This window comes from Labeo rohita, chromosome 8 (assembly GCF_022985175.1).
Source record: "Labeo rohita strain BAU-BD-2019 chromosome 8, IGBB_LRoh.1.0, whole genome shotgun sequence".
NCBI lineage: Eukaryota > Metazoa > Chordata > Actinopteri > Cypriniformes > Cyprinidae > Labeo > Labeo rohita.
The window spans coordinates 12,839,519-12,865,331 of record NC_066876.1 but is presented as its reverse complement, the minus strand read 5'-3'; the positions used below and the strand labels follow the sequence as shown (position 1 = coordinate 12,865,331).

General features: G+C 37.5%; 1 protein-coding gene across 8 annotated transcripts in view; it reads left to right on the top strand.

Moving 5' to 3' along the window:
* ncor2 (nuclear receptor corepressor 2) overlaps window positions 1-25,813 on the top strand; it is a 112,374-nt gene that overhangs the window by 77,381 nt on the left and 9,180 nt on the right. For 3 of the 8 annotated variants that reach the window (XM_051118020.1, XM_051118021.1, XM_051118018.1), the window contains exons 18-39: window positions 1,723-1,865; window positions 1,948-2,086; window positions 5,108-5,525; window positions 5,969-6,074; window positions 9,204-9,444; window positions 11,158-11,205; window positions 11,506-11,667; window positions 13,475-13,587; window positions 13,745-13,847; window positions 13,928-14,026; window positions 14,140-14,243; window positions 16,559-16,706; window positions 16,794-16,916; window positions 17,011-17,085; window positions 17,172-17,386; window positions 17,458-17,833; window positions 17,922-18,128; window positions 20,016-20,267; window positions 20,469-20,564; window positions 20,667-20,969; window positions 22,490-22,676; window positions 22,775-23,298. In XM_051118020.1, the coding sequence (XP_050973977.1) occupies window positions 1,723-1,865; window positions 1,948-2,086; window positions 5,108-5,525; window positions 5,969-6,074; window positions 9,204-9,444; window positions 11,158-11,205; window positions 11,506-11,667; window positions 13,475-13,587; window positions 13,745-13,847; window positions 13,928-14,026; window positions 14,140-14,243; window positions 16,559-16,706; window positions 16,794-16,916; window positions 17,011-17,085; window positions 17,172-17,386; window positions 17,458-17,833; window positions 17,922-18,128; window positions 20,016-20,267; window positions 20,469-20,564; window positions 20,667-20,969; window positions 22,490-22,676; window positions 22,775-23,298 (4,182 nt within the window). The remainder of the gene's footprint in view (window positions 1-1,722; window positions 1,866-1,947; window positions 2,087-5,107; window positions 5,526-5,968; window positions 6,075-9,203; window positions 9,445-11,157; window positions 11,206-11,505; window positions 11,668-13,474; window positions 13,588-13,744; window positions 13,848-13,927; window positions 14,027-14,139; window positions 14,244-16,558; window positions 16,707-16,793; window positions 16,917-17,010; window positions 17,086-17,171; window positions 17,387-17,457; window positions 17,834-17,921; window positions 18,129-20,015; window positions 20,268-20,468; window positions 20,565-20,666; window positions 20,970-22,489; window positions 22,677-22,774; window positions 23,299-25,813) is intronic. The other 5 variants (XM_051118022.1, XM_051118025.1, XM_051118024.1 and 2 more) reach the window with 5 other exon arrangements.

The following is a 25,813-nucleotide window of genomic DNA, read 5'->3' as shown; positions in this document are numbered from 1 at the left end:
GGTGGAGTCACTGCATCTCAGCTTCACTTTGCTGTTAAAGTCCAGCCAAGCGGCAGCCAGTGAAGAGGAGTGGAAAAAAACTGTGGCCTTGAGACAGAAAGAGAGAGAGGGCTGGCGAGAGAAAGCGCGTGAGTTTGATAAATAGAGAGAGAGGGAGAGAGAGAGAGAGGAGGAGAAGAAAAAGAGAAGGGCTGCTCTGTTTAGAGAGAGTCAGAGAAACGACAGCACAACTATCAGAGGAGGAATGGGGAGCTCATTTCCCTCCCAAACACCACTCCCTTTTTCTCTCTTCTACTTTCTTGCTCTTCCTCATGCTGTCCTGGAGCTCCAAGAGCCTCTGCTGCGCATTTCCATGGAAATCATGTGAGCAAAGACTGAAAAGACTGATGGAGCGATAGAGAAGAGAGGAAGAGTGGACCGATGGGCCGCATATTTTCTTTATGCAACTCCCTGATTGGACGATGCACAGTGGGCCAATGCTGAGGGTTTCAATTGGACGTTGCATTGGTACATACTCCTGATTTGCCAAAGCTGATTGGACGGCATTGTCTCTCAAATTTGGAGGTACTGGACAAAATGCAGTGTTTTGAAATTGAAGATGGATGAAACCTGCATTTCAGGAAGTTTAGGAGAGTGTTCGGCCCCTCGCTGGATTTAACTGCTGCTTTGCCATTTGCCGGATTGGGCAAGAATGGTTTCCTTGACTTCTGACCTATATAGAAGTACTTCTGGGTAACTGTGTATGTATAGATTGCTAAGCAGGCTTTTATTTAGCAGCCTTTGCGCTGCAGTGTCTGTGTGTGTTTGCCATGTTACATAGACTAGGATGTGCGTGCGTTTCTGACAAACAACTGGAAGTTTGAAGAATAAACACAGCCAGAAACAAGGATCAGAGATGGTGAGGATAAGCATACAAATCAGACTTCAAATGATTTCTTGCTTTGCTTGTTTGTATGTCACTAAGGACATTTTTTATTGAGCTCCATGCACTTACACTCTTCATTTTATCTCTCCATCTCATTCTCTCCGACCCTGTCTTGTAGCTTTGATGTGGAGGGCAGCAGTGCTTTATTGTGGTCACTAGCGATATAAATCAAAGCAGCTATTTAGACTGGACAAGATAGGTTCCTAATGTGAAGCTAACCAGCACACAGCGACTTGGCTGATGTCTGCTGAGCGTTAGCTCGGTGTTAAATGATTGAGAACAGTTCATGTCAGGCTGTTGCCCCACTTTCCTCCTTCAGACGGCAAGCGGCAGCATATGATCTTTGACCTTTTATTGAGCTTTTTCTTAATGACGGCGCGAGGCTGGGCAAATGGGAACGCTTCAGGCTTCCGTTACCCAGCACACAGGGATTTTGTGTGTTAGTGTTAAAAGATATTGTGTGTTAGGCGGTGTGTAATATAAATCTTATATAAACTGTAACAGCCTTGGTGCTGGCCTATTTTGAGTGCATGTGACTTAGTGGGACACCAGGTAGGGGAAAAAAACGAGACCTACACGTACACTACCGTTAAAAAGTTTTGGGTTGCTGTTTTTTGTTGAACCAAAGGTGCATTTCTTTAACACAGTTTAAAACCAAGGGACATTTTCGTTGCATCATGCAGACGATGACACGGTCTCTCGTGCATTGACTGTGACGATAGTTACTCTATCACTCATAGCTCTGTTCCTGTTTTTACGTCAGTAAAGTGAGAATGTTCCTTCTGCTACTTTCATAGGTCTGCTCCAGTATGGCAGAAATTGGTCCGCTATCGCCAAGATGGTGGGCTCCAAAACAGTCTCCCAGTGCAAGAACTTCTACTTTAACTACAAGAAGAGACAGAAACTGGATGAGATTCTGCAACAGCATAAAATAAAATCGGTCAGTTCTTAGAGCGTGCGGGATTAATTATGTACAACTGTCGGTAGTATTGGTTTCATGTCGTTGCTTGTGTTTGTTGTAGGAGAAAGAGCGTAAAGCCAGGCGTAAAGGTAAAGCTCTTCAGAACGAGGAGGCCAGCGCTCCATCTGCTGCAGAGGAAGAGGAGATGGAGGGATCGGGAGTCAGCGGCAACGAGGAGGAGGCTCAGGAGGACGGAGAGGGTACAGACACACACACACACTCACTCATGCAGCCAATTCATTGTGCGGTAACTTCTAACACAAAGATTAATGTCCGTTCAAACACAGTCATTTGTTGCGCATTACTCATCGGCTTTGTTTAATGGAAGTATTGAAACTCCGAGTTCAGATCTGAGAAACAAATGTGCAGTTTGGTAATTACGTTATCAGCCGTAGCTATGAAACAATTCTCACTGAAACCAAACACCTCTGAGGTTTTGTGGTTGCCAGGAAATCCCACAGCAGCTCGAATCAAACAGCAGAGTGCCTTTCTCAGAATATCGGGAACACGTGGCCTAGAGTCACCTATGACCTCACTTGTGATACAACCCTGACCTACTTTTGTCTAGTTCTGATAAAGAGGCGACACTCTCTGCGCAAGCACGAAGCGCTTTTCCAGGAGAGCTGCGTTTTGTGAAGTGGTTTTGTCATAGCGGAGCGACTAGACCATCTGGGTGTCAAAGCTTGTCGACGTAGTTTTGGAGCGCTACTTCCACACATCCGCCAGGCAGCTATGAAACAAACGCTTTGTGCTGTGTGTGTTTGGCAATCAGGTGTGGTTTGCCGATAAATGGCTTTCGTAAGCTTTCATAAAGCCACATTTATCAGGTCAAAGCTTGTGAAAGAAAGCCAGTGAGGGAAGTGCTTATTATGTTATGGTTATTGTGTAATTACATCCAGCTGGGAGAGCACACTCAACGGCTAGGGTTTGTTATGCCAGTGGGAAAATGAGGCTTATCATAATCTCCTGCTGTGTATTTACTAGTTATGTTTACTTTTTGATTTGACAAAGGACATGTTAGATTTAGATAAGAGTGATTCTTCATTGAAGAGCTTTTCTGTGCCCCAGGATGGTTTTGAAATGACAGTGGTTTAAAATGTTTTTAAAAGCTGACGGTCAATTTTAAAGGATGTGCCCTAATAGCTTTTGCTTTTTGTGTCTGTTTAATGGATTTTTTTTTGTCCTTTTTTTGTGTTGAGAGTGTTGAAATGTTACATTTGTCAGAATTTCACTATTTTGGAATTTTAACTTCCACTTTACAGTTTATACAGATTTATTAGGTCAGTAGCAGGCAATATTGCGGTCAGAAAGTTTTATTTCAAAACCAGTTGTTTTCCTTAAGTTATTGACAGCTAGCTAACTTGTGTTAAAGGTTTATCCAGCTGTTTCTTCAAAAAAAAAAAGTGGGAAATGTCATCACACATATTATCAATATTCCACACGGTCTACAGGTTTTTTATTTATATTTGTATATTTGTGACCCTGGACAACAAAACCCATCTTAAGTAGCGTGGGTGTATTTTTTTTTAGCAATAGCCAATGGGTCAAAATTATTATTATTGTTTTTTTCCAAAAATCATTAGGATATTAAGTAAAGATCAGGATTTGTACATTTCCTATCATAAATATATCAAAACGTATTTTTTGATCGGTAATATACATTGCTAAGAACTTCATTTGGACAAATTTAAAGACAATTTTCTCACTTTTTTTTTTTTTTTTTTGCTCCCTCAGATTCCAGATTTGTAATATCTCAGCCAAATATTGTCCTAACAAACCATACATCAATGGAAAGCTCCATTATGAATTTATTAAAATAAATATGACCATATAAAGCAGGGTCACATTTTATTCTGCAAAGTTGCATTACATTAAGAATTAAGAATTAAGAATTAAAAGTCACAGTTTCCAGAAAAATCATAATCAGTACACATTTCAACATTGATAATAATAAGCAACATTTCACGAGAGCCAAATCAGCATATTAGAATGACTTCTGAAGAATCATGTGACACTGAAGACTGGAATAATGATGCTGAAAATTCTGATTGGCCATCACTGGAATAAATTGCATTTGAAAATATATTAAGATAGAAAAGTTTGTTGTTGTTGTTTTTAAATTGTTCATTTTACAATATTACTGCCAGTGTTGGGAAAAGTTACTTTTAAAAGCAGTATGGACTTACTCCCTAAAAAAGTAACTAATAAAGTTACTTTTTGGCATTACATTACTTTTGTGTTACTTTTTAAATCTGGGCAGGGCATGCTTCTTTTTTTATTCTATTTTTGGCAAATCTAAAAGCCCTTTCACACCAAAAGCCTCAGGCTTAAGGAAAAGTACATTCATATCTGTACAGTAGACCACAGAAGAAGGAAGTTCAACACTCTTCAGCAATAAAAAAAAGAAAAAAAAAGAAAGACAAATGTCAGTTTATCTTGAGTAATTTTTGCTTATTAGTTTGATTGCATTTGACCACTGAAGATCAGCAGCAGATACACTGGTTAATAAAATGGGATTAAATGCATAAAGGATATTTGTATTATTTAACATATTTAGTTATTGGAGGTTTGCGTCATATTCTGAGTTGCATTTCACTGTTTTTATCCATTTTGAGGAATACTTGAATGTTGTTTTTTTGTAAGTGAGATGAATCAATGCATGTTCACATTTATTGTAGAACCAAAGTAACATCTTTCGATTTTTCTCAACATGGGGACAGGAGAGCTTTCAATCAATAAGCTGGAAAAAAAAAAAAACTGGCGCTACTTATTTGAGAAAAGTAACTTGCGTATTTTCTAGTAAATTTGAAAGTATAAGAATACAAGTTCAAAAAAAAAAAAACCTTTAAGTTACTTTAATAGTTACTTGAAAAACGTAATCTGATTACATGACTCGCGTTACTTGTGATGCATTACCCCAAACACTGATTTACTGCTCGTACTATGTTTTTACTCAAATAAATTTGGCCTTACACACCGCAGATTTTGAACGGTAGTGTGTTTTACCAAAATTAAAAGTATCTTGCCCATAATTAAATCTTCATTCTGGGACATGGAAGAAATGTTTTAGCATGGATAAAATAAATAAATGTTCAGAAGGCCCCAAACTGAAGAATGAAGTGCCCATAAAAAATGCATTACCAATCAGTCTGCACTTAACAGATCAGCTGGCATTCAAGTCCTGCCCTCTTACGACGTTTCCCATCACCTCTTTTTTTCAGGTGGAGCCAATAACAGCTCAGACACCGAGAGCCTCCCTTCCCCACGCTCCTCAGATGACAGCAAGGTCAAAGAAGAGGGCTCGGCACGGCCCAAAACTGCACCCAACGCCACTTCCTCCTCATCCTCCTCGGACAAGGACATGGCAGCTATGGAGACTGGGCCGGATGAAAAGCCAAAAGTGGAGAGAGGAGAAGGCGAGCCGGCAGGAGTAAAGCAGGAGGTAAAGACCGAACCAATGGAGTGTGGTAAGGAGGCAGCAGGAGAAGATAAGAAACCTCCTGCCCTGGAGGTGGAGGACTGCAAGAAAGAGGTCAAGAAGAAAGAGCACGGAGGAAAGAGCGGAGCTCAAGACAGCGACTCCAGCGCCACATGCAGTGCCGACGAGGTGGAGGAGACTGAAAGCTCCGACAAGAACAGGTGAGTGTGCATGTGTGTGTGTGAGAGCGTTAGTTGATTGGTTGCTTGGGTGGGGTCTGATGTGTTTTGTGGTTAAGGAGGCTGGGATTGTTGATTTGTCCTGTAGGACTCTATTTTTTCCATGACAGCAAACACTGTATATGTTGGCCGAGCCAGGGGAAACATTAGCCTCAGAGCTTGCCAAACATAACAGAGCGAGAAGTGTGTGTGTCTGTCTGGCTGTCTTTTGTGTATTTTGCATTTTACATTTCCATAAGACTGCATGTGGAAAGTCTATATTTGTTTATGTGTGGTGCGATGATGATTAAGAGTGTGTGTTTGTGGTTTTGTGGCATTAATGGGCTGTTTACAAAGACAGTAAATAAGAGAGAATGAGGCTCTGACCATATTAAGCAATAACTCTTCTCCACTCTTCTCACTCTCAACACAATGACGTCTGCTAGGCCGAGTTTGTTGAGTTTCGCCCATGATGGAGTGATCTCTTCTCCAGTTCAGAAACCGCTGGACCTCAAACAGCTCAAGCAGAGAGCAGCCGCTATACCTCCCATAGTAAGTACCTACCCGTACCAACATTCGTCTTTTTTTTTCCAGTCACTTGTGGCTTGAATTTCATGCGGTTTTCGTGTTAACAACTGGCATATCTGGCCAGATTACACAGATTAGCATCTTCCCTCCATGTTGCCATAGTTACAAAGGCTGTTTTTATTCCCATGAGATGCTAGTTTTCCACCTCTGCTCTTAGCTATTCAGCCACTCATGATGAGTTAACAGCCAGAACGTCGGAGCTCTGGCAAGAGGAGAGGTGTGGAAACTGATATGCGCTTTTTTAAGAGGAGCTCGCATATTCCTTCTCTTCCTTGCGTAATTGTTTTACGTGACTCTTCCAGGGTGTTTTTGTTACTGTTCATATAAGACTGCATGTAAATGATCTCTGTAATGACTGATTAGCCTTCTGTGAACACCACTCCGTTTAAAGACAATGATGTGGACGTGGGTGGTGATTAGGGGTGTGCAATATGTATTTTTTAAGATAACACAGTATTTGTTGTTTTAATGATGTGTGAGATGACGTTATCAAGTATGTTACTCACTTTGTTTAAAAAAAAAAAAAAGGGCAAAATCATGTCTGTGTTGTAATCTATTATAATGCAGTTAAAATATGTAGTTAAGCAATGTCACACAAGCCAGATGGTTGTTTTTCCCTATTATCATATCTGATTTTATACCAATCAATAAACATCAAAAATAAGAGTCCCTGTTATGCCATTTTTAAGGTTCCTAATCGTTTTTGGAGTTTCCTACAATAAGTGTACATGCATAAAAGGTCAAACAATGCTTTAGTTTTCTCAAAATATGCATTTAATATCACCTAAGTTTCAAACGATTCTTAACCGATTCATTCATAGCAGTTCGAAGATTCAGTCTCTCTAACCCCTCCTTTCCGTGAGCCTCCTCTGCTCTGATTGGTCCGATGACCTAGTATGTTGTAATTGGTCTACTGTGTACAGTGCGTGTCAGAAACTTCATGCTCATTGTCGTAGTTCTGTATTTTGAGTGCATCCAAGGTCACACAATGGTTTCTCAAAATATGCATTTAATATCACCTAAGTTTCAAACGATTCTCAAACGATTCATTCAAGGCAGTTCACAGATTCAGTCTCTCTAAGCCCCTCCTTTCTGTAAGCCTACTTTGCTCTGATTGGTCAGATGACCCAGTCTGTTGTGGTTGGTCTACTGCATACAGTGCGTGTCGGGAAACAATACGCTCATTGCCATTGTTCTGTATTTTCAATGCTCAATAGAAATATAAACATCTATTAATCATACTTATGTTTTGAGATTCAGTGGAGCCAGCTGGTCCAAATAAATTAGGTACTGAGCCATCTCTCAAGAGCAAGCATTTTGTGAATCCCGTGGTGAACTCCCCGAGATTAGAGAAGCAGTTGTCAGTACAGTGACGTGTTTGTGGGTGGGTTTGGGAGTGCATTATGCAAATGTGTTACTCCATGCCGTGTGGCCTTCACGGAAGTGGGATTCGAATTACTAACGATTCATTTACGTTGTTCTGAGTTGATTCTTTCTTCTAGAAAACAATAACTTTTTTTTTTTTTTTATCATGCACTTTGCAACTTTGCAGATTGTTTGCATTCACATACAGCTACATTACACACTGCATGAGAGGAAATATTCGAAATGTCGTAATAGGGGCACTTCAGTATTGAAAATTTTCCTGTTTTTCCTGTGTTTCACCAATGAAAATGGCAGTATGCAACAATCTTTCGTTACTCAATGAAGACGTTTTTTTTTTTTTTTTTTTTTTCTATGGGTTTCAGTATGAGTGCTTTGGTGGTATAGCCTGGTTTATACTATAATGTCAGCACAAGCACAAAGGTGCGCACAGCAAAAATTATGCTAATAATGAGTAAACTATGGCGGACAGAGGATTTGGTTTTCAAGCGTAATGTAAAAATAAAGTAAAAGACTGCTGTAAAAAGTTAAAATGTTGTTTTTTCTTGGTTCTTGGTTTTCAGCCAGTTTAGAATTATTTTGCTTTTTGTTTTCATTCGGAAATCCCTGTTATATTTGCTGTTTACCTCATGTTATGCCATGGGGGCTTGCTTTTAATTTTTTTTGTGTTAATTTGATTCCATAGTGTTTGCTACACTTTTTGCTTACACATTTATTTGTCGATATATAATACAGCATGTGCTGAATGCTATGCCTCGTCTTATTTGTTTCTGTTAACGTTATATATGCTACTTTGTTATTGTAGCTTACTGATTTATTGATGTTGTGCTTCCATCTTTCAAAGTTTTAGTTTTAAAAAATGAAAGATATATAGATGTAAGCACAAGTTATATTTTCTTGTAAAACACAGATTGTTAAAGAGAAAGCAAAATTCACAAAATTCAAGTCACAAATAATGCTGATGGAAAAAGGACGGGTTGAATCTTAACTGTGATACTGGAAAAACTATTCGACAGCATGCATTGATTTTTTTTTTTTTTTTTTTTTTTTTTTTTTTTTGTAGCAAAAAAAAAAGTGCGACCAAATTGTGGTGGTGCGACCAACTGAGAAAATGTTTCCAGCTGAGAAAATTGGTCACAGCAGTGCGACCAGTGGGAAGAATGAGTCTAGATCCCTGAATATGTTAAATGAATGACTCAATGGGTCACTCATTAAGACAGTGACTTGCTGCCAAGTGCTTTTAGCTACGTAGATAATGCATATGTCTAATAATGTTGAAAAATATTGCTCTTATAAAGTAAAAAAAAAAAAGCTGAAAATCAGTGTCTCCCCATTATTGCTGTCAGTGCTATATAGTATAATGGTATGAAAATCTTTGGGAGTCAGCTGTCCATGTCCCAGCCAAGGTATCAGCCAAAATCACTAAGCAAAGTATTGTCTGAAGTGTAATTGTCGATGAAATCCTAGAAAATATTAAGATACATTTGTCTTTTTTTTTTTTTTTTTTAGTATTAATAATTTAATATTGCACACCCCTAGCATTCATCTTAATGTGCTTAAAGTTATGTAAAGGTGGTTTTGAACATCAGATAAGTCCTCTTTAATTTTGATTTGGATGTTCATGATATGGCACTTTGAATTACATTAGCAATATGTAAATGTCTAAATGTATAATGCTGTTTAATGAGCATTTTGTGTCTGTGCTTGTAGATGCCAGAGGTGTCGGTAGCAGGACGTGATAACCGACCCGGTTTGCTGGGGAAGCAGCAAGTTATGCCCCACGCTCTTGCACTGTACCAGCAGCAGATTACCATGGCACATGAATCTTCCCAAGAGGCCAAACAGCAACAACAACAGCCAACCAAATCTCAGCATAACACAGGGGGCGGAGAATCCAGCAGCCCACGGGTCAGGACTCGCAGCCCTGGTGTCTCTGACAGAGACAGAGAAGGTAAGCTGCTTTCTGTTCTGTATCCCTCTGTTTATTATCCTTTCATCTCTTCCTTCAGTTCGTTTTCCTCCCCAGCTTTTTCAACCACCGTCGTTTTCCTCAGTTATGTCTACTACACCAAGTTCTGATGTGTGTGTCTGTGCTCATGTGGGGTGAACAGTAGGGTTGTTGCCTTTTTGAGCACTGTGGAGAGTGTTGGTTGTAAATATAGTAAATAAGGGCATTGTATTCAGCCTGATGTTCAACAAAGTGTTGGCAGGTTTTGCAGGTGCGTCACAAAAGGTGCATTTATTTATTTCATAGTCAATATAATTTCAATAGGAATCCACAGGATCATGAATTTCACATTAGGGTGAAAGATTTTCTCACACAGACTTGCAGAGGATTCAAGTTGGTCACGCAGAACAGAAAGCTGCTTGATTTGAAAGTGTGAGATGTGGTTTATGCATCGCTACACAATATCGACAATAAAAAAATCTTTTTTTGCCTGTAAAATTTAGTTTTGCTAATGTGACCCACCCAAACACAGAAAAAGTACGATCTTAAAGGGTTACTCCACCCCAAAATGAAAATTTTGTCATTAATCACTTACCCCAGAAAAGTATGAAAGACATAGTCAAAATAGTCCAAAAAGTACAAAAAGTATTCTCGTCGCTTCATAAAATTCAGATTGAACCACTGATGGCAGATGGACTATTTTGACAATGTCTTTCATACTTTTTTGGGCCTTGACAGTAGTATTTACCTGGCAGTCAGTGGGACAGTCACAAACCTCCCGGTTTTCATCCAAAATATCTTAAATTATGTTCCGAAGATGAACAAAGCTTTTACAGGTTTGAAACGACATGGGGGGGAAAGTGATTAATGACACAATTTTCATTTTGGGGTGGAGTAACCCTTTAAGCTGATAAAATACTAAAACCAAAATACAGCAAAAATAAGGTGTTTTTTTTTAAATGTTCAAATAACCTTGCTAGTGTTTATCTTCTGAACACATAATATTAGGGAGCACAATAGATTTGTGACCATATTGGAGCTGAGACAAAGTGATACCATGATTCTTATTTTGTCTGTTTCATACCTATTACATTGCTCTTTGGCAAACTTGAGAATTCTACCAGCAAATATGTTTTGTTTTATATAATGACAACTGAATTGTATAATTGACTTTTTGCCCCTGGCAGTAGGTTTCCTGCATGGCGGTGTCAGTTTGTATCTCTAGTACCACTCTGAGGCCTCTTTCCTTTTTCAAAGTAAAACAGTTTCAACCCAAATTAATATTTCATGTTCTTTATGTTCATGTCATTTATTGATTCAGAGATTAGAATAATAAAAGGGATAATGTACAGTCAGGAGTTTGTTTTTGCAATAACTTTAGACTGACTTAAATAATCACTTACTTAAACTCTTGTTTTCTCTATATTCTTTACTGTATCTTTATTTTTCTGTGTATTTTTTTTTTTTTTTTTTTTTTTTTTAAATATCTGGGAAGGGGGAGATTATCATATCTCAGTTTTATTACATGTCAATTATTGCAGAAGGAGTCCTTGACAGGGACATTTCACTACATTAAACAAAGATTATTATGGTGTTATTCAATTTGGGCACTCGGCACTAAGTTGTGTCACAAAACTACTCCTTTCGAGTATTTGGGGAGTAAGAGAGTCTCGGGTCATGGCCATGTGATGAGCTGCAGTGTGTCTGTCCCTGCAGAGCTGGAGGGGAACGAGAGATGGCTTCAGGCTCTGCTACATGGATTACGTAGGTTTCCACACTACATGCATACTCACTATTGGAGCAGACTCTAATCAAGCGTGTTGATTTCTGGGAGTGTGAATGATTCGCAGATGTGTTTGCATGCCGCTACGCTCGCCGATTCCAGCTTACAGAGTGTGCTATCTGTGTGTTTTCACACTGGAGATTGCCGCTTTTGATGCAGGGGTTGTAATGATTTGAGCTTTGACATTTTCACCTTTGCCAAAAAAGAGTGACATAGAATGCTATCCAGTAATAATCTGTTTGACAGTCATCTTGATTTGATGATTTTGTCCATGTGTGCAGATAAATCTCGGGCGTTCTCTCCTCTTGCGGATGGTAAAAAGATTCCCGGGGCTGATGACATGCGGGCTGTAGGTCTAGGCCGGCCAGTGATGTCACCGTACCAGCTCTCTCCCAGAGACATGGCCAAACTCAGCCATGAACAGCTGCTACACTACAATCCCTGTAAGACAATATAGATTTGTTCATTAAGTCAGAAAGAATTATTATTATAATTATTATTATTATTATTATAAAATACTATATAATTGCCATTCAAAAGTTTGGCATCAGTAATATTTTGAATTTTTTTTTTTTTCTCTTATGCTCATCAAGGCTGCATTTACTTAATCAAAAATGCAGAAAAAAACTGTAATATTGTGGAATATTATTACAGTTTAAAATAATGGTTTCTATTTTAACATATTTTAAAATACAATATATTCCTGTGATGCAAAGCTGAATTTTCATCAGCCATTACTCCAGTCTTAAGCGTCACTCCAGTCTTAAGTTTCAGAAATCATTCTAATATGCTGATTTATTACTTTTATTATCAATGTTGGAAACAGTTGTGCTGCCTAATATTTTTATGGAACCTGTGATTCATTTTTCAGGATTCTTTGATGAATAAAAAGTTAAAAAGAACAGCAAGTCTTTTCTAATAATATAAGTCTTTGCTATCACTTTTTATCAGCATAACGCATCCTTGGTTAATAAAAGTATTAATTTCTTTCAGAAAAAAGAAAGAAGAAAAATGTACTGACCACAAACTTTTATATAGTAGTATATAGTGATACAAAATATTTCTATTTTAAATAATTTCTGTTCTTTTTAACTTCATTTATTAAAGAATCCTGGAAAAAGTATCAAAGGTTACAGCAGAATATTAAGCAGCACAACTGTTTAACATTGATAATAAATCAGCATATTAGAATGATTTCTGAAGGAACATGTTACGTTAAAGACTGGAATAATGATGCTGAAAATTTAGCTTTGTATCACAGGAATAAATTAGAATTTAAAATATATTCACATACAAAACAGTTATTTTAAATACTATCGTTTTTTTCTGGATTTTTGGTCAAATAAATGCAGCCTTAATGATCATAAGAAAAAAAAACATTAAAAATCTTAGTGACCCCTAACTTTTGAACAGCAGTATATATTGTCAATATACAGTACATAATAACATTGTTAGAAAGCTTAGAATAATTAAGATTATTTGATCAAAAATACAGTAAAAACAGCGATTTTATTGTGAATTATTAGTTTAAAACAACTGATTTTTTAAAAATATTTAAATCAGTAAAACTGATTATTTAATTAAAATGGTTTTAATATTAAAAAAAAAATATTACAATTAATACATTTATTTAAATAACATTTAAAATTCATTTTAAAATGTAATTTATTTATGTGATTGCTTCGATGAATTTTCAGCAGCCATTACAGTTGTCATCAAACCATGATGCATTACCATGTAAAAATGTGTTTTAAGGCAATTAATACGTTTAAGACATTTGTTTAATTACAGAAGATTGTTATTCCAAAAAAAATGTTCTTTTGATTCATCAAACAATGTCCATCAAAAACCAACCACTTATTGATAGTAATAAGAACCATTTTTAATAATTGAGCACCAATAATAATTGATAATAGAGCACCAAATCAGCATACTACATTGGTAAAATAGAAAAGTTAATTTAAACTGTAATATTTCACACTGTTACTATTTTTACTGTATTTGTGATCAAATAAATGCAGGCTTGGTAAGAATAAAATATTTCTTAAAAAACAAAAGGGTTTTGTCCAGTAGTGTAGATAATACTATAAATAATGTAAAGTTTGTTATTCTAAGAAAAAAAAACATTATATATATATATATATATATATATATATATATATATATATTATATATTATTATTATTATTATTATTATTATTATTATTATTTTTATTTTTATTTTTTTTTAATCTTTTAATCTCTCTTTCAGCATTGGCTCCAAATCTACAGCCACAGGAAAGAATGGCTGCAGTGCGGCCTCTCCATATCCCAGAACCCCCTCCTCTCATCTCCTCTGCCAAACCTGGTGGTTCCATCACGCAGGTAAGAGCAGCACATAATCTCTCAAGGCACCAATGTTCTTTGGAAGTTGTATAACCGAGACTGATCAACACTATTGTGTATAATACATACAAGTGTTTTAATGCCATACAAATGTGAACATGCGTAATTACACTGGTGTACGTGTTTTGTATTGCAGGGTACTCCAGTGCAGTTGCACAACCCATCTCATGGCTCCGACCATGGAAAAATCCCAGCACCAGGATCCCTGGCTCTCTCCTGGATGGACCAGAGGAAAATGGGTGAGTTTGAGACGCGAGTATGAGAGGTCACACGTCACCTGTCAATTTGCCATATCCAACATCGCTTTCTATCTCCTCAGGAGGGTTTCCAGTGGTTAAACAGGAGCAGTTGTCTCCACGCGGGGCCGCCTCCTCTCAGGCTGAGAATCTCTCGTCACAAGACGGCGCTACGTCAAGGGGTGAGTTTGGGACAAATCATTCTCTCTAATCTCAATTCAGTTTTAGTTCAAAGAGATTAAAATGCAGAAATAAGGCTCATGAATAGATTGAAAGCGTTAACTCTCTCTCACAGGCCCCATGCCAGCTGTTCAGGGTGGCAGCATCACGAAAGGCATCCCTGGCACACGTGTGCACCAAGAACCTTCCATATCTTATCGAGGAGGTTCTATCACTCAGGTAAGAAGCTTTTTATCTGCCCACCACATTTTTATTTAGTCTGAATTTTATTTGTGGTTAACCTATATTATGCAGCATGTTTTTCCTCACTAGCATTGAGCTGGTGCGCTGGCTCTCATGTGTATGAATCACAAGGCATTTACAAGCTTGCCGTTTGTCATGTAACATGGAAAATGCACAGTCAACTTGGTTCATATTTTTCGGTCTCATTTGTGCCAGTGTGTTTTTCTATTACATGATGTTCTCATTCTTGGAATTTGCACTTTATGGTGAGCGAATGGAACGGGCAGTTTGTGTCACAGCCATATCACGTCATATTATGACATAACTGGTAATCAGTTGCCATAACAACTGGTACACAGCGTCCAACCCTATTCTCTCCTTTTATTAATGTGTTTACACTCCTACGCAGTCTGATGTTACCAATCACTCAAACACGCACTCAGTGTGCCAACTGACCTACTGTGACACACATTACACGCTCAAGCAAATCTGAATGGGTGAGCGTTTAATCAGACCGAGGTCAATTCTGTGAGCAGAGATAAGCTCTGTGTTTAACTGTGTGACATTATTGGCAATTTTAGAGAGAGATAAGGAGTCATTGTCAGTAAGAGTTCACCGCAGGTGGAGATAATGGTCATGTGCAGCTGTACGACATGTGGTATTTTAACTGTGAAGCTGAAACATATCCAGTCTGTCAGTTAAAGATCAGACCTTTAAAATTTGTTTGCCCTGCTGTGAATTCCTGCAACAATTTGAACAGTTGACTTCCTTTTCTGTAGCACAGTTTCAACAAAATCATATTCTTCATTACTGTAAGCTTAAAATATAATTGTTATGAAATATCAGTGGCACAAAGTGCTTGCTGCTTTGAGTTCTCTTTTCTTACAACACAAGGGTCAAACCAGATTAGACCCCAAGAAGTCTGACTTTCCTTGATGATATATTATTAAAATATTATTATAATGTGAAACAACATTGTTTTAATATATATTAAAATCTAATTTATTCCTGTGATTCATTCCTTTTAGCCTCACCACTTTATCACATGATCCTTCAGAAATCTTTCTTATATGCTGATTTATTATCAGTGTTGGAAACAGTTGTGCTGCTGAATTATTATTATTATTTTTTTTTTTGGAACCTGTAAAAAAAAAAAACAGCATTGATTTAAAATAGAAACCTTTTCTAACAATATACACTACTGTTCAAAAGTTTGGGGTCAGTACATTTTTATTATTTTCTTTTTTTTTTTTTTTTTTTTTTTTGAAAGAAATTAAATTATTTAGCAAGGATGTGTTAAAATGATAAAAAGTGATAAAGACTCATATTGTTAAAAAATATTTATATAATAATTTATTCTATTTATTCTAATAATAAATCAGCATATTAGAATGATTTCTGAAGAGTCATGTGACACTTAAGAATGGAGTAATGGCTGATGAAAATTCAGCTTTGCATCACAGGAATAAATTATATTTTAAAGTATATTAAAATAGAAAACCATTATTTTTATATTGTAATAACATTTCACAATATTACTATCTTTTCTGTATTTTTGTTCAAATAAATGCAGCCTTGAAGAGCATAAGAGACTTTTTTTTAAAAAAACATTACAAGACCTACTGATCCCAAACTTTTGAACGGCAGTGTATGTGCACTTTAAAGTCAGTTTAAAATATTTACTTTTTTATGGAATATTGCCATGTGGATTGTTAAAGCGTTATCCATGCATATCATTTTTTTAAATTATTATTATTCATGTGATCTTGTAACTTCTGTTTTTAAGAATCTGTTTTTGAGATCTATCAAAATATAACAATGCAGTACAACAATATTGTAGTTACATCTTTTCATTTGAAAAACAGTAATAAAAACAACAAAACAAACAAAAAAAAGGCACAGGTTATTTTAAATAGTAGTACAATAGGAAGGAAAAGTTGAACATACAAAACCCGCACAGAAGGCATGCAACAAATCATTGTTCAGCAATGGTTTATTTAAATAAATCTATGAAAAGGGAGAATACAAAGATCGCTCAAGTGTCAAGATATCTTGTCTTCTCCTGTCTCATTCAGCACATTGCCGAAATCCTTTGCTTGAAGTATACTAGTGTCAACGAGTTTACAAGTGCTGTGATCTCGTAACTTTAATCCAAATCAATAACTTCCCCTCCCCCTCAAAATGACAACTCTTCTCTAATGTCACAGCAATTTGAGTAGAACATCCTTCCTTTTTTTTCTCCCATTAAACAGTATGACTCGGAAATGCGTCACAAAAAGGAATAAAAAATGACTCAAATCTATTTCTTTCAGGGCACTCCTGCAGATGTCTTGTATAAGGGCACAATAACCCGTCTGATCACTGAGGACAGCCCCAGCAGAGAGAGAGGCAGAGAAGACACTCCTACTAAGGGACACGTAGTCTACGAAGGCATCAGTGGACACATCCTTTCCTTTGACCGTAAGTGTTACACAAACATGTAAATGCTCATAACCTAATAAAAGCAGAACTTGTCTTTTAGTGTTGCTTGTGTGTTTGGACACCCAGGGGGTCCAAATTCCAAGGAAGAGGGTCGTGGGGACATGGCTGGGCTGAAGAGGACCTATGACATGATGGAGGTTGGCATGTCTCGTGTGCCACCCATCAGAGACTCACTATCTGCTGCTGAAGGTGAGCATAAGTCGCCTTTTTTTTTTTAAATGGAGATTCACTGTTTGTCCTTTTCCAGTTATGTTTCTTCACATGCCGCTTCTTTCTTTCGCAGGCTTGATCAGTCGAGCAATGCCTCACGAGCGTGATAGTCCTCATCTACACCACATCCGTGGATCCATATCCCAAGGTCAGCATGATCTCAGAAACTCAGCCTTATCACCTATATGAGCTCTTCTTCTCATTTCCTTTGTCTTACTATTCTTTCTCTTCCAGGAATCCCACGGGATGACTGTCAGCGCCGGGAGGTTAAACAGATGAAAAGAGAGGGTTCCCCATCACCCCGTGGCCCTGGTCATCCCACCGACGCTCTTAAATCGCGCGCTCATGATAGTATGGTGACCACCGTCAAAGAAGGAGGCCGCTCCATTCACCTTATCCCTCCGGAGGGGGTCGTGATAGGCAAGCCTAAGGAGGGCTCAATCACACAGGTGACTGGCTTCAATTGAGATTTTCTTGCTGTGGAATCTGACAAAGATCCAAAGATTCTAATATTCACTAGATGTGTTTTCTACAGGGCACTCCTATGAAACAAGAGCCTGCTGGCTCATCCAAGCGTCACGATGTGCGGTCCATCATCGCCAGCTCTCCTCGCCCTTACTCTGGACTGCCCTCTCATCTAGAGCTCAGGCCTGAGCACAGAGGCTCCGACAGGGCCCGCTATGAGGAGGCGGGGGGCAAATCCCGACCCAGCGCTGTGGTCAGCACGGCCAGCTCTTTGTCTCGTACTTCTCCATTGGCACTGAGTGGAGAGCAGAGCAGCAGATCTCACCACAGTCCAGTGGGCTATGAAGATCACAAGAGATCCAGCTACCCTCCGCCCTCACACAGAGCCTCTCCACTGTCGGGCAGAGAATCCTCACAGCGTGCACATGAAGGTATCATGTTCTACCAGTATTTGGCATTCAGTAGCTGGTGAGGTTTGTGAGTGGTATGAGGTTTAAATATTGTTCCTCTGTGTGTTAGGCTCTAGCAAGGCCCAGCAGCAGGAGAGAAAAGCCACTCCCACTCCTCGAGAGGTGAGCTCCACTAAGTCTCCACTGGCAGTTGAGCACACTGCATCTTTGGCCTACGAGAGGATCATGCAGGGACTGGGAACTGATATGTACCGTGGCCAGATACCTCTAACATTTGACCCTGCAAGTCTGCCCAGGGGAATCCCCATTGAACCAGGTATTTGCAATTTAGCAGCACATATATAAGGGTGTGAATTTCCATGATTTTGGAATATAAGAACAGTAAACTTTGTCAAATGCAAAAACAAAAAAAATTTATAATGATACCATTGTATTTTCCATTTTGTTTATATACACTGCTGTTCAAAAGTTTGGGAGGTTTTTTTTTTTAAAGAAGGCTTTTCTGCTCATCTGATATCTGATTACAAATACAGAAAAAAACAGTAATATTGTGAAATATTATTGCAATTTATTTTAATGGTTTTCTATTTTAATATCTTTTAAAATAGAATTTATTCCTGCGATGCAAAGCTGAATTTTCAGCAACATAACTCCAGTCTTCAGGTTCACATGATACTTCAGAAATCATTATAATTTGCTGATTTGTTTTATTCATCAAGAATGTGTTAAATTTACAAAAAGTGATGATAAACTCTTAAATTGTTTGAAAAGATTTCTATTTTGAATAAATGCCATTCTTTTTAAACTTTTTGTTCATCAAAGAATCCTGAAACAATTAGCACAGGTTCCAAAAGAATATTAAGCAGCACAACTGATTCCAGCACTGATAATAAATCAGCATATTATTTGATTTCTGAAAGATCATGTGACACTGAAGACTGGGATAAATTCAGCTTTGCCATCACAGGAATAAATTACATTTCAAAATACATGCAAATAGGAAATGGTTGTTTTAAAGGAGAAGTTAACTTCCAGAACAAAAATTTACAGATAATTTACTTACCCCCTTGTCATCCAAGATGTTTGTGTCTTTCTTTCTTCAGTCAATAAGATTTTTTTTTTCCTCAAGGAATTTCTATATAATGGATTTCAATGGTGCCCCCAAGTTTGAACTTCCAAAATGCAGTTTCAGTGCAGTTTAAATTCAGCTTCAAATGGCTCTAAATGATCCCAGCTGAGGAAGACACTTCCTAGACACTTCTAGTAAACATCTAGCAAACAATTGGTCATTTTCAAAACAAATTGACAATTTATATACTTTTTAACCTCAAACGCTTCTCTTGTCTAAGTCTGTGTTTTTTCCGGTTCAATACAATCAAGACTGTTAAGATATGTTAAAAAGCTTCCATCTCATTTTCTTCCCCAACTTCAAAAATCATCCTACATTGCTGAATAAGTACCGACCCAGTGTTTACAAAGTGAACATGCAAAGAAGATCAAATGTCTTTACAAAAAATGGTAAAACAGCAATGTAGGTCGATTTTGACGTTGAGAAAGAAAACGAGACGGGAGTTTTTTGACATACCTTAATTGTATTGACCCGGATTACACAGACTACGCATGCGCATCGCAGAGACGAGACAAGACAAGCATTCGAGGTTAAAAAGTATATAAATTGTCAATTTGTTTCAAAAATGGCTGATCGTTTCGTTAGGTAAGACCCAATTTGCTTGGTTGGGATCATTTAGAGCCCTTTGAAGCTACACTTAAACTGCATTTTGGAAGTTCAAACTTGGGGGCACCATTGAAGTCCACTATATGGAGATAATTCCTGAAATGTTTTCCTTAAGAAACATAATTTCTTACTGACTGAAGAAAGAAAGACATGAACATCTTGGGTGACAAGGGGGTGAGTAAATTATCTGTACATTTTTGTTCTGGAAGTGGACTTCTCCTTTAAATGATAATAATATTTGTGATCCTAGACCACAAAACAAGTCTTAAGTAGCACAAATTTATTTGTAGCAATAGCCATTGCTACATTGTATTTTTGAACAAATAAATTCAGCCTTTGTGAACAAAACAGACAGGAACAACCAGTCCCAACTTATAAAACAAAGCTTGTATTTGAAAATAATTGTAATATATCATGTATTATGTAATGGTTTTCTCTGTTTGACTTTGTTTCTTATCTCCACAACAGCGTATTACCTGCCCCGTCACCTGGCCCCTGCCCCTGGGTACCCTCACCCCTACCCACCCTACCTGATCAGAGGTTTCCCTGAAACAGCAGCCCTGGAGAACAGACAAACGCTCTTCAACGACTACATTACCTCCCAGCAGATGCATCAGTGGCCAGCCGCTGCTGCCATGGCTGCTCAAAGACCTGATTTGCTCAGAGGCCTCACACCTCGAGAGCAGTCCCTTAACTTAGCCTACTCACCCACACCCAGAGGTGAGGGGTCCTTCTTTTAAACAAACAGAGCACAAATTAAATCATTATTTACTGGCGATGGCATTAGTTAGTAAACAATGGTGTATTTAATTTTTTTTTGGGGAGCTGTTCCAAATGACCTGGTTGAAGCTGTCATGTAGCTGAATACAAAAAAAGTCACTGATATCTATACATTAATTTTTTTTTTCTGTCTGTTTGCAGGAACATCTGCATCTCCCATGGATCGTATCACATACATCCCAGGAACCTCTCCAGCTTTTCCTAGCGGAGCCTACAACACCTCTCCTATCTCACCAGGTACAGAGCAACGCCCTCACCCAAACACACAACATGATGATTTGAAACAAATTTTCTGCATAAGTTCCATTCACTTTACTTTATAATTTTATCTCTTAACAGTGGGAGCCTCTCACATGAGCAAGATCCAAGGCAGTTCAACGTCCTCAGAGAGAGAAAGAGAAAGAGAAAGAGAACGAGAACGAGAACGGGAGAGGGAGAGGGAGAGGGAGAGAGAGAGAGAAAGAGAGCGAGAAAGAGAGAGGGATCGTGAGAGAGAGCGAGAGCGAGAACGAGACCGAGATCGAGAGAGGGACAGGGAGCGAGACCGGGAAAGAGAGCGTGAGAAAGATCGGGACAGGGACAGAGAAAGAGACAAGTCCCTCGGTCATGGTAACGTGGAACATGCCCCTATATGGAGACCAGGTGAGTGCCCTCACTGCCTTTTATTTTTAATGTGTACAGCTACTTTATGGAATGTGGCTTTTCTCATCAAATTTCTTTTGGGATTATTTGTAATTAATTTATCTTATTAACAGATTTTATAATTAACCTATTAAATCACTAACTGTTTTACAGCTGTTTTTTTTAGTACCATTTATTAATATGTTTACTGGACTTTTTATATTTTCAGTTTTGATTTCTAATTTTAGTTTAAGTTTTTTAGTTTATTTTACTAGTCATGTAGGGCCCTATGATTTCCGCAAGGCAGAAAATGCGGACGGAATCACGGAATCCAATCATAAAAATGAAATTTGCTGTGTAATGTGGAATGTCATGGAATTTGCTAAAATTTTGGACGAGTAGTAAGTCAGTACTTAAATCAAAACGGTCTGTGAATATTAAGCCGCAAAATGACATTTCTTGCCATATCATACACAAACATACAGCAACCCATCAAAATAAAAGTTTGGTTTAACTAAGAAACTGACCAAAATATATGCCTTAACCCTTGTGCGACCTTATGGACATTTTTGTCCATTTCAGTTTTTTTTTGTTTTATCATTTTGGCTTTAATTTTCTATTTTTGTCTTCAAAATGATTTATAAAATATACATTTTATACAAAAAATTGCTCATAAATAATTTTCATAAACTTAAACCTTTTTGGTTTTTTACAAGGGTGTCTTTAAAATGATACCTACTCCCAAGCTTCAAATTGTTATGATATGTCCTCTGTGAACCTATGTGTAACTTTTTTAAATTGACATACAAGGGTTAATGCACTCCTACTAACTAATAATAATAAAAATATTATTAAAACAGTACTTTTTTATATATATATATATATATATATATAAATTAGAAAAATATATATATATATATATATATATAAATTAGAAAAAACAAACAAACATGTATTTCATAACTTTTAATTGCTATTAAATTGTGTAAGTTTCATGATTTTAATTCATTTGACATGCTTTTAAATTAATAAAATGTAATTTAATTAAATAAATTAAAAGAAAGTCTAGGTCAATTAAAATAGACTCCAGAAAAAATTAAAACGGAAAAAACAATTTGGACGAAAAAACTAAATGGAACTTGGGAAAAATTAATATGGATTTCATAGGGCCCTAGTTATTGTTATTAGTTTTTACTTTATATATATATATATATATATATATATATATATATATATATATATATATATATATATATATATATATATATATATATATATATATATAATAATATTATTATTATTATTATTATTTTTTACTTTTAGTAATTTTAGTATTTCAAAACAAGCATATATATTTCATCTTAAGTACTTTTTTTCAATCTGATATGTATATATATTTTTTATTTTATTTTAGCTTTATTTTAAATGTTTTAATATACTGATTTACAGCTGTGGTTATAATTGGATTAATATTGACTAGTTCAGTGTCAGTCAATATGCAGCTTAGCATAGCTAAATGTCAGAACATTGTGTCTAAACAGGAGCACCAGAACAGATGGGTGGTGGCAGCAGCAGCAGTTCTCGTCCCCCGTCTCATCCATACAGTCACCAGTCGTCCCCGCTCTCCCCTCGTCCCCAGGACAACCTGCAGCAGAGACCCAGCGTTCTGCACAACACCAGCTCGAAGAGCCTCCCCAATTCTGAGCACAACAGTCCCTCTGTGCTGCGGTGAGTCTCCACTCCTAAAACTGCTGTCTGATGGTCTGATCCAGCGGGATAAACATGTTGAATTTGACTCTGATATGTTTGTCTTTATCTTTCTTCAGGCCACCAGGCTCTGCTCGCTACCAGGGCTTTAGTGGGCACCTTCGGTCTGGTCTAGCCAATGAGGGTTACCCATCTGGTACAGACTCAAATGCTAAAGATTTGAACAGAGATGGGGGCAAAAGCCATGGGCGTGGAGGTCTGCCCAAACATCAGGACCTTTCATCCTCTTCCAAGTCTGACCCCAAGCTGGCTAGCCCCGGTGGGTCGTACCCCTCTCCGTACAGCCAGGCCCCTGGTGCCCACCTCGGTCTGCCCACGAGTCGAGGGCACCCCTTGCTGGCTTCCGAAAGCAACAGCGGCAGCAGTTCCATCCCGTCCCGTGGTGGGGATGGCATCAGCAGCGCGTCAAGTAGGGAAAAGACTCAAAACAAAGTGATGTCCATACAGGAACACGAACTTCGAGCACTCGGTAAGACCACCATGACAGCGGCCAACTTCATAAACGCGATAATCATGCATCAAATTTCTTGTGATGCGGCGATGCCAGAGACTGGTGCGCTCGCGACCAACGGCGCCTGTGATGGTAAGACGCTCTGGGACCTTTGGGCTGTTAACGCCACCTTCCCTCCCCTCCCCTTCCCTCCCCGTCCTTCCTGTTCTCTACCAATCCACCCAACACCTTTCCATCCCTCCACCCTTCCTCTACCCCTCCTGCGCCCCTGCCCCATCCCCGCCCCCGCCCCCGCCCCGCCCCCCCCTTACGTCTGTGGCCTAGTGCACGCTTGTGGTGGTTGGCATTGATCAGAATCAACCCGGTTTTCCATATTCTTTCGTTTTGTTTGGTTTTTTTTGAATATGCTTCTACCTATTGCTTTTTATATTTTTTTGGCATCTGAAGCATTGCTTAAAGACCACCAAAGGTTTACCTCCCCCTTTTGCATCACCTAAACCTATTTGACCAAATCCAAATTTTGAGGGGAGATTCTGCACGTTTCAGTCCAAACTTCCACAAATTAATAGAATGAAGCTCATAAATGATTTGAGCTTTTGCTCTGTGACGGCCACAGGCGTATATCTTAGTGGACTGATAATTCACTCTACGCCCTAACGGTCCAGAATGACGTGTCTGCAGACAAGCTTTTCTAGACCAGAGAGAGATCCTGAGGTGAACTTTAAGAGCTCAGTCATTCAACAGTCATGTGGTTGCTCATCGTTTCATAATGTCCTTATTGGCTTGCCTCTTGTGTTCCCCCTTTATCTTGTTCTTCTTCTTCTTCTTTTTTTAATTTGGGGAACATTCCATAGCGCTTCGTGTTTGCTTCCTGTTTCATTTCCTTTTTTGGAAAGAGGGCACTCTGGCACTTTGACAGTTTGATAGTTGAATGAACCAAACAAATTATACAAGTTATTGAGAAAGATGCTCAAGATGGATCTGAAGCTGAATGGTTTTCAAGGTGTTTGGTGCTTAATCGCTGAGATTCTTTCGCCTTTTTTTTTTTTTTAATCTACTGCCAAAAGACGAAAATCTCAGTAGTATCGAACACACATGTTTTGCTTTTAGTACACTACTGTTCAAATGTTTGGGGTAAGTGAGACTGAGAAGTGAGAATTTACGTTACATTAAAGAAAGGGTAACCATTTACAATGAGATCTCATTTAGTTTAATGTATTAGTTTACAAGAACTGACTATGAACTATATATAAGGCATTTATTAAGAGGATAGTTTATCCAAAAATGAAAATTCTGTCATAATTAAATCACCCTCAAGTCATTCCGAATCCTTAAGACCTTTGTTCATCTTCGGAACACAAATTAAGATGTTTTTGATGAAATCTGAGAGCTTTCTGACCCTGCATAGACAGCAAAACAACTGACACGTTTAATGCCCAGAAAGGTAGTAAGGACATTGACAAAATAGTCCATATGATATTAGTTGTTCAAACCAAAATGTCGTGAAGCTGCAAGAATACTATTTGTGCGCAAAAAAAAAAAAAAAAATGGCTTTATTCAGTAATTTCTTTAAAAGTATTCTCATAGCGTCATCATATTAACGTTCAACCGCTCATGTCACGTGGACTGTTTTAATTGATGTCCTTACTACGTTTCTGGTCCTTGAATGTGGTAGTTCCATTGCTGTCTACGCAGCGTCAAAAAGCTCTCAAATTTTATCAAAAATATCTTAATTTGTGTTCCAAAGATGAACGAAGGTCTTAAGGGTTTGGAATGACTTGAGGTGAGTTAATGACAGAATTGTCATTTTTGGGTAAACTATCCTTTTATGTTAAACATTTAAAATATATTTAACTTTTAAAATAAACATTTAAAATTGTTCATTGTTTATGATAAGATACAACTTTTGATTTTAAAAATGTTATTAAATGTTAAAATGTATAAAATTATAAGATGAATAAATGCTGTAGAAGTATTGTTCCCAAACATTTGAAAGGTAGTGTATATTGTTGGAACTATATGAGGGGAGCTTCTTCAAACATACTAAAACAGTTAAGTGTCTGGAAGCATTATGTGGATCAGAATCAATAATTCCTCACATCTGTACATTTAACCACTGTTGTTCTTGAATATGCTTAAAATATTTTTCAATCCATGTGAATTGAATCCATGAGTTGTCAATGTAAATATTATTGTTTTTATTTAGATTATTTTTTTGTTTAATATGTAGTTTGGACCATTTACAGTTGGGGTCAAAAGTTTACATCTGTAATGTTAATTATTTTAACAAAATAAGAGGGATCAGTTAAAATCCATGTTTTTTTTTTAATTTAGTACTGACCTGAATAATATATTTCACATAAAAGATAAAAGAAGAGTTTCCATGTAGTCTGCAAGAGAAAATAATAGTTGAATTTATAAAAATGACCCTGTTCAAAAGTCTAAATACACTTGATTCTTAATACGGTGTTGTTACCTGAATGATCCACAGCTCTGTTTTTTTTTTTGAGGGTTTTTTTTTTTGTGTAGTGATAGTTATTTATGAGTCTCTTGTTTGTCCTGAACAGTTCAGTAAAATCCTTCAGGTCCCACAAATTCTGTGGTTCTTCAGCATTTTTGTGTATTTGAACCACTATGATTTTGTATG